This window comes from Polyodon spathula, chromosome 3, assembly GCF_017654505.1.
Source record: "Polyodon spathula isolate WHYD16114869_AA chromosome 3, ASM1765450v1, whole genome shotgun sequence".
NCBI lineage: Eukaryota > Metazoa > Chordata > Actinopteri > Acipenseriformes > Polyodontidae > Polyodon > Polyodon spathula.
Genome location: NC_054536.1, coordinates 60,277,349 through 60,293,438, shown reverse-complemented (window position 1 = coordinate 60,293,438; position 16,090 = coordinate 60,277,349). Strand labels below are relative to the sequence as shown.

The window sequence follows — 16,090 nt, the reverse complement described above, 5'->3', positions numbered from 1 at the left end:
GCCCTTATCAAAGTGGTAAAAAATGTGCTATTATCTTCTGATTCAGGCCTTGCCAGTGTCCTCATCCTTCTAGATCTATGCGCAGCATTCTATACCATCGACCATCCGATTTTAATTGACTGCCTTGAGAATCTTGTAGGACTCAGGTTGCGCCCTTTCTTGGTTTAAATAGGTTACAATATGTTTAAATTGAGGAGCACTCCACTTCTTATCTAGAATTAAGTGTGGCGTCCCACAGGGCTCTATTCTTGGACCAATATTGTTTTCTCTCTATATGCTTCCCCTGAGCGATGTTGTCCATAGACACGGGCTAAACTTTCACTGCTATGCCGATGACACATGATTGTATCTATCTCTGAAACCAGGTGATTCCACATCTGCAAAACTACCTGTCCCATTGATATTAAGAAATGGATTTCAACAAATTTTCTACTGTTAAATTCTGATAAAACAGAGATCAGAATTTTGGGGTCAAGAAATCAAGGAGAGAGTAAATCAATGTGCCTGAACAGTGGACAGCTACCCCATTGAGTCAAAGACAGAAATTAGGGTGTCATTTTTTTACCCTGATCTTCATTTCAATCCCACTTTAGGAACGCAACTAAAGTGTACTTTTTCCATCTAAGAAATATTGCTAAATTAAGATGCTTTCTGTCAGCACAGGATGCTGAGAGACTGATGCATGCCTTTGTAACTTCTAGAATAGACTACTGTAATGCCCTATTTTCTGGTATAGGTGGGAGAGCATTCAGCTACCTGGCCCCTAAAAATTGTGGGACAAATTGCTAGTCTCTGTAAGGGCTTTTATAGTCTATCATATACATGATTACTACTATTGCCTTTTCACTGTAAGTTTTATTGTTTTTGTTTTTTTGTCATACTTATGTATTTTATTGTATTTACTAATTTGTTGGACTGCTTCTAATACTTACTGCTCTGTAAATGTTTTGCCCATGTGAAGCGCTCTGTGGCAACTTGTTGCAAAGAGGCCTATATTAAATAAAGATTTGATTGACTGACTGATTGATCCACTAGGAATATGTCAGGAATAGCAATAGAAGGAGTTTACAGCTGACGCCTGGCTTCATTCTGTTTAGAATTGTCCAATCTTTCGGACAAATGACCAGGGAGTTCTTTAAAAAAACAAGAGCTATACATAGCATAACCAAAAAAAAAAAAAAGAGACTACACGCTGCTTAGGTATTTTTTTGTTAAATGTTACATGTTTACTTACAAAATGTAATTTTTTTTTTTTTTTTTGCATTTTGAATGTCTTCAGTCAAAATCTATTGATCAGTCTTTGCCTCTAAATCAAAAGTGCCATACTGTGCTCAATGAGCCTATTTATTACTCAAGATGCATCCGTTGGACAGCCCTAGTTTACTAATAATGAATATTTCAAATAGGAATGCATTCCCTCAACAGTAGCTTCGTCTCCCAAGTCTTCTGTCTGTTGGTAACATTTCGAAAGCAGGAGAGAATGAGAGTTCCAATGTCTGACTAGCTTCCAACAATGTACTCTAATCCTTGACTAAAATAAATCATTTTGAGTGTGTTACTGTCATGTTGTCCACAACTGCTTTCTGATGGCAGTATTTTAAACACCCTGACTTAAGATTGCTTTTATATTCAGAATCCATAGTCGTCATACCACAGGCATAAGTGACACACATGTGTAATGCTTTGCAAGTCTGACAATGTAATGGTTAAAAGAAGGTTTTATATTTCCATTTCAAGGCAACTATATACAATATATGATTCAATATATTTTATTGTAAATTAGATACCAGTAACTTTATATAATATTGAGACTTCTGCAAATATTTAAGAAAGCTGTTCAGATTTCAGGTATCTCAAATTTAAAATGTGATTTTGAATATTTCTGAAAACAAAGTTGCACATTTCTTTACATCATTTAACATATGTTGAAACCACTAACTCATGTGCAAACTTGGGCAATTTAGACGTCTAGAAAGGATTTCTAGATAATCAAAATTCAATTTACCATAAAATAAAAATTTGCCAGTATAAATGAGTCTGCACTTCAAAATGAGTCAAAAAAACCCACCTAGTCATTTTTTTAAAGCACGCATTTAACTTCACTTGAAAGCTACCTACGGTTAAGTAAAAAAAGGTTAGAGGTGAAGGTCATTAATGGATTACCATGCCTTGAAGTAGGCTAGCTGTTGTAGTGCATTTCAGCAGTGGCAATTGTTGGAGAATGAAACAGCTTCACCTGTGCAAGTTCACATGTGTTCTAACTTGTGATACTTGAGATAGATAAGCTTTGTAATATTTGAAATGTGGTTAAATAGAAAATCAAACAACCACATAAAGCAATACGCTGGGCACCCATTTGATGAAGCTTCTGTTTCATTAGGACAGCCACATGTGATGAACTTCAACAGAGGAACCTTGTTTAAAAGCCCCATGTGTTACTCACTATATAGAAATTATACAGTGCATGGGGTATAATGAAAGCATAGGTGGAGGTTGGGAGGCTGGGGGTTGGGGGCTAGGGTGTTTCATTAGGCAAACGTTTTCTTGTTACTACAAGGCAGGATTAGAGAGGGAGAGAGCATTCAGAGGAACAGTGCTTATAAGGCTGCCAGATATTAAATAAGATGACAGTTTGATAACAGAGTATATAAACAAAACTGCAGCAGCGACTGACCCTGAGGAAAGTGGAAACCAGGTAAAACTCTGAATTCTGTTGTACAGTTGACTGTTAAACACTGCTTGTCCCAGTGGACCTCCTTTGATAGGCCATGTTATATCTCTGTAAGCTGCTGTATGCCAGATATGAATCATTGCTAGTGTTGCTGCTGAGGCCTAGTCATACTTTTATCTAAAGAAACTGCACATAAGCACAGTAGCTTTCATAATTTTTTTAAATTAAAATAAAAAGTAAAAACTATAAAATTAAAGTACTTGGCATAATAGTACTAGCAGTAGCAGGTTTATGAATTATTGTGAATAATAACCTGTTAATTAAAACTGTAAGAAATGGTATATCATATACTGTTTGTTAGACCAAGGAAAACCAAATGACACACATTTTAATTGTTATATGTTCCTACTACTCCCCCCACCCACCTTCAGAAATTGCTAAATTCAGAAAGACTCTAAATATAACATCTGTTTTACAGTTGCAAGAGCAAAGGACCTCAAGAAACCATTTTAGAGGGTTGCTTTGTAAAGACATTGAAGACCATAATTGTGAATTGATTCAGAAAGATATTTTAGGTTGCTCCCTGCTGATGCTAAAAGGGTTAGCATGAAATTACCTTAAAGAAAGGCCTGACTTTATTTTCAAACAACATGTAAACCATACTATTTAATAACTCAAAGTGGAATTCAATTATATGTAAATCTGAAATGGATGTGGGTCAATGAGTTCAAACAAAAAATAACAACATTAGCACCGATGCAAATGGTTACTATAAAAAAAGGCATGGTTTTAATTGGTCCTTCAGGGGTTAAACAAATCTGAAGTCCCAGTTAGATTTGATTAATCTGATCATTAAAGGAAGTGTTGGCCAACCATACAAATATTCTTTTTCAAAAAGAAAACTTTATTAGGTGAGGCCGTCAGATCACTGTAATAGTCACAGGATAATCAAAGGATGCTGTGCCAAAAAAAAATGTGCACCACATGTGCTGAACTTCCTGTTTGTGTTTCACTAACTGCAAATGAAATTATTGACACTAGGGTCATTCACAATGAGCAGTTGATGTCGCATCCTTAGACATTTTGCTCAGCAATCACCTTTATACATAACAAGCTGGTTTGTGATATTCTTATGCAACAGTAACCAACAGAACTGTTGTCAAGCTTTAATTGTTTAATTAATTTGACCTGACTTGACTTCGTATTAGAGGTTAGAACGACTACTGAATTCCTCAAAACTTGAGGAATACTGAGCAGAGAATACTGTGACATTCAATTGGTAGAATAATGATCCACATCTGGATCCATAAACATAGCTCTAATTTAAACGGATAATACAGGTGGCAAGGAAGTTTATTATATTTTAAACTTTCATCATATGGAAATAAATATTCTGTATATCAAAACCAATCTAAGCATGCTTATTTATAAATAACTGTCAAGTTATGCAAGCCTAAAGTTCAAACAAGAACAGTTCCAATGCTGGAGAGAGCTAAACACTTGAATTAAGGGGCTGTTTGTAAACAGTATTGTATTGGAAAAAATTCCTGCTTGTTTTTCATACACACAAATATACGCAGTGACCTATTTTGAAACAAATTCAAAGACAAAGGACAGGGTCTATAAGAAAATAAACTGAGAAACACTGCAAAATCTTAAAACAATTAAAGGAATTTGAAATATCCATCAGATTTTTTGCATAAAGAAAAAAACAAAAAAACAAATCTACTGGATACAGTTTAAAACAAACTCTGCAAATCAATACCATGTAGCCTACTCCACAGCTACAGTATTGACTGTGTTTTATCATCAGATTGTGTAACAAAATAACAATTGGGTCAGTCCTGCAGAGTTTCTATTTATATATTGGGTAAGAGCGAGGAATCTAATCCTGACAATGCTGTATTGTGTATGTCTTAAATCACCAGCACTGTGATTCTTTCTGATCATGCACAGAACACTCAAGAAAAAGAAAACCTAAAAGAAGGTATATTTCACATGAATCTTGTTGCATGGGGTGATGCTATGCAGAAGTGCTCTTGTCAGAAACTTGGCAAGGTAAACAGCTTCATCATTTAACTTTACACTAAGAACTGTCATCATACTGGATACAAGTTCGTTTTAATTACTCTGAAGTGTGGTGCGATAAAGTTGGGGTCTTTTTTGCTTTTTTTTTTTTTTTTTTTTTTTTACAATGAAATTTAGAGTTAACTGTGTTTTATTTTTTATCTTCTGACTAAAACTCTGTGAATGGTCTTAAAAGGCTCCCAGAAGTAAGAGGCAAGAGGAGAGGGAGAACGGCTGCAAAATATTGCCTTCACAACATTATAAATGTATGTGAGAGGTCATTAATGGATTGTAATCCAATTGCTGCCACTGAAATCAAATCTTGCTGGTGCCAGAAGTCTTATTCATTCCATGGAAATAAACAGCATTCTCTGGTGATGAAAAAAATCTACACAGAAATTCAATATAAGCAAAAATAAATACATGTATTTATATATTTATAGAATGCTGCTGTTATTCATATTATAGAAGGCAAATTGAATCAGTGGGGGAAGAGATTAAAAAGTATCCTAGGCTCGTGGTCATGTATTGATTTGCATAAAACATCACCCATGGTAATCAGATGATATATTAGAGTAACTATTAAGAGTCATTTTACATCACCTTCTAGATGGAACATTGAAAAGACATAAAGGCTTAAACAAAACTGTTTTCCTACACCATGCACAGTTCACAAAAGTAAATAAATTGACAGTCCATATCCAGAAAGAACCTAAAATATTATTTTTCTTTGGATAAAAAATGCTTCAGCTGAATTCAAAGGAGAAACAGTGGTAACTATGGGAACAGCAAATAAGAAGCACCAAGTCTAGGGCTAAGCTGGGGTTAAAGAGGGTTGTGATTAACACAAAAAACGTAATTGTGCAAAACGTTTTGAAAGGATATTAATGTAGATTTCACATACAGTATATGAACACTGAAATATCATCAAAGGTTTACAATTGTCTGATAGTTGGTAGAGTGAGGTAATTTTTCGGCATTTCGGCTCAGCAGCAGGAATGAGGATCCATTTAGTGTTTGTGAGTGATGCCATCTGAGGACCAGGAAAAGGTATTAGATTGGATATGGGTAGAATGTGGACTTCTGGTCTGGTCAGAGCATGTCAGATCTGCACTTCTTAGCCATATAGGAACATTTGTACGGAAATTGTGCAGATAAACTGTGTTGTACCAAAATGTGACCTGTTTGTTTAGAGAAGTCCTATAGGACCAAATGAAATGTAGCCAGCAGTACTACTCTGAATGTTTAAGGCTCACTTGCATAAATGGTGTTTGTGTAAAGACAATAACAATACATTGAATCATCATCCTTTATTGAATAAGTAAAGAATAAAATGTAGTAAATGTCAACACAGAACTGCATAATGGAAATGGAAGTAATGTTTTCTTGTCTAATGATCTTCGAACAGTAAATCAGTACTACGTATGTTAACCTGCCAGCAGGATAACAGTCTCACATCTTTTCATTGTGCTCTTAATGAGTCATTGAACCTGCACTTCCCGCTCCTTCAAAAGAGCATTAACCAGCTCCTGTAGGCTATGTCTCTGTAACGGTCAGTGTGATCTAATAGGTTCTAACTACTATTTCTGAAATAACCGTTTAGAAAAACAAAACAAAACAAAACAAAACAAAAAAACACTAGTCATCCGTATAAAGATATTAAACTCTACTATATCGTGTAACTCGGCAAGATCTACAAGACTCATACTGCACAGATAAATAAGACTTTTTGTCGTTATCACATATTTAATTGTTGAATACAGTATTATAAATGAATACATATAAATGCAGTTCTGGGACATTTTGTGTCAATAGGGTTTCCAACATGCAGAGCTAGACTAGAAGGACGCAATTTGAGTATGGTTGCCTGTCGATGCAACACAGAATCTTGGGGTGAAAAAATAATTAATGGCAAAAAAAAACGTACAACAGAGTTGATACAAACATGGATGTTTCTGAGGTAGTGTCATCCACTCCTGCAAGCAGCACACTCAGCATAGTGGCCTCCAGTTTAGGGAAACACAAAAAGGATTTAAATTGCAGATCAGTAATAGTGTTCCAGAGAATCCTGGTGTCACCTGTAAATGTACAGTATCCCTTATGAAAGTAGTTTAAATCTTCAACAAACTCATACATGTTGGTCTAAATGAATCACTTAATCTTATAGGAAGCCTTGTGGTCCAGTAGTTAAAGAAACAGGCTTGTAACTCGTAGGTCCCTGATTCAAATCCCAGCTCAGCCACTGACTCATTGTGTGACCATGAGCAAATCACTTAACCTCCTTGTGCTCAGTCTTTCAGATGAGATGTCATTGTAAGTGACTCTGCAGCTGATGCATAGTTCACACAGTCTCGTATCTTGTAAAGCACTTTGTGATGGTAGTTCACTATGAAAGGTGCCATATAAAGATTATTATAGGTATTGACACATTGGTTTCTGAATTTGATTAGCTGATAGAATTATTTTTCACTTAAATCTGAAAGTTGATGTTTTTGGCAGATTTAGATTTTATCTATCATTTGACTTAAGAGGTTATCCCTAAGGGATGCTAAACTTGGCTCAAGAAAATGACAGCAAGCATAAAACTACAGATGTTGTGAAATTTGCTTTATTGAATTCAGTATAACAACAAAAATACAAGAAAATAATAAAGACCAGGTGAAACAGGTTAATAAAAATGAATAGGTCTCCATGGACAGCTCTGGTAATATTCTGGAAGTATATGTTATATGTCTTTTAGATCTCTTGCATGCATCTGAGACATGTACATATTGAATGTTATATATAAGGTGGTATATGTAGTAATACTGAAATAAGTATATGACTAATGTTTTTACTGCTGTATATATTTAATGTCTAAAGAAAATATATCAGGGGTGATACTTGCACAGATGAATCAGTTATGTGAGGGACAGTCAATTTCCATACTATATGTTTCACTGGTGTTTCAGGGTTCTTTGCCCAAATCAATAATAATAATAATAATAATAATAATAATAATAATAATAATAATAATAATAATAATAATAATAAATAATAGGAAGTATTTGAAATAGCAAAATAAACTTAATTACAAACTTTGATAATTTGCTTGTGTCATTACTTTGACTGTAAACAAGAGATAATTTTAAGAATTCAAAGCTTGTTTCAAATACCAGTGCAGTAGGATGAAATATAGCAATTGTATTGTTCACAATAAATAAATACATAAAAGTTATTATATTAAACTCAGTAGAATATTTTTTCTGCTTGTGTATGTTGCCCCCTACTGCCAGATCTTGGTACTGTAGATTTAAAATAATTTACAAAAAATAGCTTCCAAATGTTACTATTGTTTAAATAACAACATCTTTCTTTTAAAATTATACAGATCCTATATATAGTTTCGCTTTTACTCTTCTCAACAGTTACCCTAGTAAACATGTATTATGCCTGCTAGAGCTTCAACAGAGCTTGTGAATGTGCGTAGTGTGTTATATATATATATATATATATATATATATATATATATATATATATATATATATATATATATATATATATATATATAAGCTGTAGACCCTTTAAAGTAATGCATGCCGATAGACATACAGTTTGGCTACGTTAACAAGGCATCTGTATTCAGCAAGTTAGTGTGTACAATAAAAAAATAAACATGGTGCTGCAGTACCATTAACATGTTTTCTGCACACACATGACTACACACACTTTACGGAAATAATAAAACTCAGAATAGATTTCAAAAGTTTTATAGCACAGGATATTGTACTTATGGTTCTGCAGCACTATACATATGGGGGCAGCACAGTAGTACATTACAATATAACAGGCTTTCTGAAATAATCATTGAATTTGGTCAGATTTTTTTGTGGGTTGTAGTAGCATATAGAGGGAATTTGTGAGAAAAAATGACACCAAAGTTTGGTGCTTCTTTCATTTGTTTGGTGTGCAAGGTAATCAAACATTCAATCTTCAGGTGTGAAAAAGTTATTGCCCCCCTAGTTAACTCAACCCAATTAAGGGATAATTAGGGTCAGCTGTTTGAATACTTTGGTTAACAATCAGGCCTGATTTGGGCCAGCCCTACCCAATATAAATCTGTCTAACTTTGTCCCTTTCCATCAGAGTGGAGTTGTCAGCACACAGGTTCTAGAGGCACATCATGCCACGATCAAAAGAAATTCCTGAAGACCTCTGGAAAAACGTTTTTGATGCCTATAAGTCTGGAAAGGGTTACAAAGCCATTTCTAAACCACAATCAGAGCCATGTTGTCCAAATGGAGAAAGTTTGGGACAGTAGTGAATCTTTTCAGGAGTGGCCTTCCTGCCAAAATCTCTTTAAAAGCAAGGCGTAAAATCGTCCAGGAACCCTAGAACAACATCCAGGGATCTGCAGGCCTCTCTCGCCTCACCTAAGGTCAGTGTTCATGACTCCACCATCAGAAAGACACTGTGCAAAAATGGGATTCATTATGTTATGTCTGGCGAAAACCAAACACTGCATTCCACAGTAAGAACCAACAGTCAAGCATGATGGTGGTAGTGTCATGATTTGGAGATGCTTTGCTGTATCAGGACCTGGACGACTTGCATCATTGAAGAAACCATGAATTCTGCTGTGTATCAGAGAATTCTACAGCCTGACATTCTCCTATCTGTCCGTGAGCTGAAGCTGAAGCGCAGCTGGGTCATGCAGCAAGACAAGGATCCAAAACACACATCAAGTCTACATCAGAATGGATGAAGAACAATAAATTTAAAGTGTTGGAATGGCCTAGTCAAAGTCCAGACCTAAACCCTTAAACTGTGTGAGACTGATCAATAACTACAGGAAGCGTTTGGTTGCAGTTATTGCTGCTAAAGGTGGCGTAACCAGTTATTGAGTCTTAGGGGGTGATTACTTTTTCACACAGGGGCATTGGGTGTTGCATAACTTTGTTTAATAAATAAATGAAATAAGTATCAACATTTTGTGTTATTTGTTCACTCAGGGTCCCTTTTATCTAATATTAGATTTTGGTTGAAGATCTGATAACATTCAGTGTCAAATATGCAAAAATGCAGACAGAGGCGAAAATGTATTGAGCCACAACATTGTGCAGCCACATTTATCAATTGTGTTAAAATATGTTTTAGAATTAAACCATTTGGACAGTTTTGACAGGTCTAATGTGTATCTACATTACCAGTAAACAATAAGGGAGAAACAAGGGTTAATAAAGTTCAGGAACAAATAATGGATAGTTAATTATTTGTAAAAACATATTGTGAACACTATTTTGTTGGTTAAATCCACACATTAAAGGAATCTGAGGTTGCACTTATACAATCAGTTTTACAGTGTTTCAAATTAAGTTGTTCAGCTTGCAAGATGTGAAACTTTAGCTGTGCTAAATAATGAATTAATTACAGGAAGGAGGTTTGAATTTAAAACAGAAACCTTAAATATCTGAACAGCATAGTTCATGTGGAACTGTAACAGAACAATAGCATGCATTTATTAAATTCTATCGTTTCACATCACTGCGCCTTTTTCTGCTAAAAACTGCTTCAGAGAGCCAATCAAGGAATTTATTGTGGGGTGCTGAGGGATCTAATTTACCTTGAGTTGGAGGACTGTATAAGCTGTGGCCAAGAGCCAGCAGGTTTTAAGGGGGCGATTAGTTTTTAAGATCTTAAACTGTACCCTTTAGTCTAATTTTACTGTGTGTAATGAGCTGAACAAGTGCAACATGGACAAAGTGAGCCAATTTTTTTTTTAAATGTACTGTTTAAGGGCAATTTTCTGCAGATTTTTTTTTTTTTTTTCCTACAAATGAAAGGGCTGTTCTTAACTTTCCAATCCTGATCCTGTGCAGTTTCTTAAATATTTACTTACTGGCCTTAAATAAAACTTTGCATCACCTTTAGTACCAGGTCCAATCATAGTGATGCACTTGGTGCGCAAATAGCTTAGCAGTGAAGTGGTTGCGATTTTAAAGGCTAGTGAGGAGATCTAAAGGGCTTGTAGGTGGTAGTTGAGAATCGTGGGTCTTGAAACGTAACAGCACCTCGGTCCAAAGTAGAGATTCCTGTATCAAATGTATCCCCACAACCCCTACTCTGCCCTCTAGTATATTTCATACAGTTGGCTTGGCAAGGTGTCAGTGTGGTTGTGGTTCTGGGCTGTCAACTTCGATCTGCTGGGGATCAAGTTGGGGGTTCCAGATCTGCTTTCACTAGAGCCCTGGTTAATTTCCTTGACCTGAAATGGGTTTGAACCTCAATCACACAGCTGAAAAAAGGCAGATCTTACAGATAGAAGATTCAGCTTGCTGGGATGTTTAGCAGCCTTCCCAAAGCTGACTGAGAAAATGACATTCCTGGAATGATGAATTATTGTTTTTTCTAAAATAATGATACATGTAAACTCTCTCCCTGATTGACTTTCAAACACAATAGAATGGTAAGGGAGGTATATATACTGCAAAGTCTTTTTATTAAGGTTAAGGAGATCCTTAATATATGATAGCGCCAAGGTTATTATTACAGTGTTTGTGTATTTGTGTGCTCATTACTTGTTGGCAACCAGAGGAACTGTAAAATTATTTCAATTTCAATGTATTAGGCCTATGCCAACATATTCAAAATGCTGAGACCACTGAATATTCTGCTCTGTTTCAAAGGGTTGACTTAAACTCTTGTTCTTGGAACACTGGAAATACTAAGGCTCAATGTCTGGGCCAAAAGCAATTAAGTTGACTGATTAAGATGTCATAATGGCAGGCTTACTTCTAAAGGAAAACCAGATTTGACTTCAGTCTGAAAGTTGTTAGGTGTTACTTTTACTTTATTTTATAAACTTCCGATAATGGCAACTGAAATATTTGACTTTTACAACATCATAGTGTTGAGTAAGGAAACCAGGGATATTCCAGAGGTTGTTTACAAAACACTATTTACTAGCTATTTATAGAATAAAGACATTTATGACAATCATACAACTGTTTTTATTCTATATGTGTATCTCCTGCAATGCATTTTTTTGTATTTATTTTTTTAGTGCTTTCATTACTGTGTGTTAAGGTGAGAACACTTGGAATAATTGTATGACCCTGGTTGTGTATCAAAATATAACTATTGCTTAACATTTATGGCAGTCTCAAGGAAAATGAAGATTAGATAGATATATTTAAATACCCTCCTCTCACCACAGTGTAGTACCTTTTCAGAAAACAACACTGGAGTGTTAGTGCTCAATTAAGTATGCCAAATGAATGGCTCCTCACTCGTCTGTTCTGTATATGGCTGCAAATCAGTTGCAGTATTGGTTTGGCGTGTGTCGTATTTGTACCTGGTCATCTAATCGTAGTACCCTTTACTGGAGGGATCTCCAACCCTGGTCCTGGAGACCCCTGCTTTACTGTATTTACTTGTATAGCCTTGCATTTTGATTTAAAATGTAGTTTCCAGTGGCGGAGAAAGAGGAAGATGGGCCCCCCTCCCCAAATGTTAATTTAATCCTTATTTATAAACATAGAACACACCAAATCAAGTGTTCAATATTAAACTGTGATTAATTGTCAGAATATTCGCATGCTGAAACAGTACGTAATAAGAACGTTTTCCACTCACCTACCTATTTTATTTTGCGTACATCTTTACATCCAACACTACACTATTTTTTAATCATAAGCAAACAGGTTTAATCACTAACCCTACCAGGATTCCTCAAGTCTTCGATCACAGAAATTATTATAGATTTCACAATTCTGCACAGGCATTTGCAGAAATTGTCTCACAGGAAACCTTTGCTTTTAATTTAATTTAATTTTATTTTAATAATCAGAAATACAGGCATGTTGATTTGCTGTAGTTTATTTTGTTGCCTTTGGCACCACCCAACAGCTTCCATATAAACTACAGGATGAATCGTGCACAGAGACTATAACTGCAAATGTCTATGCTGAATAGTACCCCAAAACCTTCCAATGAAGATGTCCCTCGTACCAGCCTCTGGGGTAAAAAAGTTAGGATAATTAAGACAATCGCGAAACCTGTTGAAGTGAGGGAGGATACAGTCTGAATTACTGGCATCGCACACCGGCAGCTACAGTGATACAAATGTGTTACATCTGCAAATATAAATGCAAAGGATATTATCGTTGTTCAAAAATAAATAAATACTTTCTAACCCCTCTAGGGCCCTCTGAGTGACCTACTGCACCTTCTGTTGCTTCGCCACTGGTAGTTTAATCAACCTGCCATCCTTTACCTATGTCATTGAATTGGAATATTTAGACAATATATTTTATCGTGTCTGTATTCACTAGTCCATTGTCACTCCTCCACATCTTCAACAAGTGGTTATAAGATCAAAATACGTGGCAGAAGTAATAATGCCTTCTTCATTGTTTTGTTCCACCAGGACAAAGGAAAACACCAATCAAGAAGAAGAAGAAGAAAAGGAAGCTTCTAGATCGAGCCCAGAAGCAGCACAGTGTTGTCCTGGCTACAGAGAAGACCAGCCAGTAGAACAACAAGACTCAACCTTTTACACAAAGAAAGTGCACAAAAGCTGCTAGCTGCTCCTGCACACTAATAATGCACTGCGGTCCTGCTGCTTTGTCAGTATTGGTGGCAAATCCCTTGTGAAAACAAAAGTCCACAAAGCTTGTTTATTTTGTTTATACTTCATTATTTCCGGGAAGCACTGAAAGTAATTTATCAACACTGAAGTTGATGTGGTTCAGTGAAACAGGAGCTGGTTGTGCATTAAAGACTTTATCCAATGCCCTGACCGAATAAGCCAAAAAATGATGGAAAAAAGGACATATATTTATGTAAAGGCAGAATTTTTGTTGAAGGACAGGGACTGTTTCATGTATGGCCCTTATGTTTCTTATAATGTACATTTCAAGAGTAATGTATATGAATAACATGCAGAGTTGCAATTTATTTTATTCTCGGCACAATCTCAGTTTGTCAAGAAAGTTGTTAATGTAAAACTGCTTTAAGCTGTAAATGTATACTACAAATGACAATAATATTTCTTGCTGTTCAACTAGCATGGCAGTTCTCATGTAAATAGTGCTGAGAGTCTACATAATAATAAAACGTATTACTCTATTTTTTCTTTTATCATTTCCTGCCAGACGAGTTTTGCCATTCTTTTTCCAACATAGTTATTATCTGAGCATAATATAAGTTTATGGTAAAATAAATGTGTGCACTAGTGTATAATAATATGCACTATTACAACACACATAATCATATATATATATATATATATATATATATATATATATATATATATATATATATATATATATGTATATATGTGTGTGTGTGTGTGTGTGTGTGTGTGTGTGTTCTGTGTTCTTACCCATTTTACTTCCAAAAGGAAATTCAATTCCTTCAATAGCTTACAGAAGCTATTAAAACAGCTGCACAGAATTCTACATTTATGCACACTCTGTCCAGCAGCTAAACTGAATCCCTAGTTATTACCTACCCTCCATCCACAAAAGCAAATTAATTGTCAAAGAACACATATAAGAATGGACCAAGATGGGAGCTGGAACAATAAATACAAGGCTAGGCAAGGCCTTGTCGCTTATTGTAAATAATTTATAAACATGAATTTCCTGTTTGTGTGAATTTTCTTTTAACCAGAGAAATTCTAATAACCAAATTAATATTAAAATACAGGAGGGTATATTTAAATGTTTCTGTCGCTTTTCCAATTTGACTTCGCATGACAACTGATATTGGACAGCTTTCTTAAACTGGGTTTACAAGCCTCACGTGGCACCTTGCTTTTGTGGTTTAAAAATGCCTGTTAATAGAATGGGACATGCAGAGTTCAAGTACAGTTTTTTTTGCAATGGATACTTTTTAAAAGTTCACTTACAACCACATTATCAATGAAGTGGACAGTACGATACATACTCTATATAAATGCTTTTTTGTATAAGGGTATTCACACATTAATAATATATAATATTATGTGGTCAAGCTGGCCGTAGCTTTGAGTTCGTGCCCTTTTAAAAACGTGACCGATAAAAACTTTGATTTTGAAGCGTTTCTGCGCCCTTTTATTCAAAACACAAAACAAACAAACCAAAAAACAAACAAAAAAGCTCTCATTGAGCACTCACTACACACGTGCAGGTCCCTGTCTAACGTGCAGGACAGCTAAGCTGTTTACCTGACATATAACACCAAAACAAAACACTACTACAAATTTTTGTACAACCAAATGAAGTTCCATCAGGCTCTTCACTCCTCAACAACAACAACAACAACAACAATAGCAGCAGCAGCCTAGATCAGGCTGACTGCTTCTCTTTTATATCCTGCACCTGACTCTAATTTTCAATAACTGCCAGGTGCAGGTGAATATTAATAATTAAAACAATTAAACACTCAAATTAAACAAAAGCAATTACCTTAGCTGGGAGGCTTTAAAAACTTTTCTATTGCAGGTCATCCTGTCCTGCTACATGTGTTATGATATATATATATATATATATTTATATATATATATATATATATATTACGATTATTAATGACAAAAGAGAAGACACAATTATAATTTTTTTTTTTTTTTTTTTTTTTTTTACTAATTTAGAGAACATTTTAAGGAGACCACCAACACAACCCTTGGTACTATTCATGAAATGCTGATTTGCAGGCACACATACGGCACACTTATTGCTCTCTCGCTAACAGTTAACATGGTAAATATGTGTCACTTTGATGTTGGTTAAATGTCAGATGTTCGTCCACACATCAGAAGGTGCACACATCTACACCCCTGCTGCGTGCAAAAAATCAGTGATTCTCTGACCCGCCACCTCTGTAATCCAGCTTTGCTAGCTGTTGTTAGAGCTTCTACTACCATACAGATGATGTTTTTATTTTAATTGAATTCAATAAAACTTTAAAAAAATAAGATTTGTATATCCACAAAGTAGAAATACCCAACCACTACACATGTTTTTCGCTATATACATCCAACTGTTTGTTTTACAGTAGGGCCTGCAATCTGGTATTGAAATCTGAAGGCAAAACAACATATAAGTGTTTTCCATCTCTAATAGCTGTATAATTGAGCACTGCTAGCCTTCAGGGGATAAAATCTTAAATGATTACAAATCACATTCAAATATTACTTCCTGTCACAAAGTGCAAAGTCACCCCTACGGCACTGAAGTGAAACCCTCATTTGCTATGTAAGCTTTCCATATGTTCTCTCTGTGAGACCCAACAGATTCTGAGCAAAAAATACAAAAGCACTTATTTTATCCTCTGAGTTTGACAAATACCTTCTTAATTGCAAGTACTTCATGTGGACTACACTCCTTTTAA

General features: G+C 35.3%; 1 protein-coding gene across 1 annotated transcript in view; it reads left to right on the top strand.

Moving 5' to 3' along the window:
* Nucleotides 1-13,854, top strand: part of LOC121313268 (R-spondin-2-like) — a 68,667-nt gene extending 54,813 nt beyond the window's left edge. Inside the window, exon 6 of the mRNA XM_041245630.1 lies at nt 13,146-13,854. Coding sequence (XP_041101564.1) covers nt 13,146-13,252 — 107 coding nt within the window. The 3' untranslated portion in view covers nt 13,253-13,854. The remainder of the gene's footprint in view (nt 1-13,145) is intronic.
* Nucleotides 13,855-16,090: the final 2,236 nt, after the last annotated feature.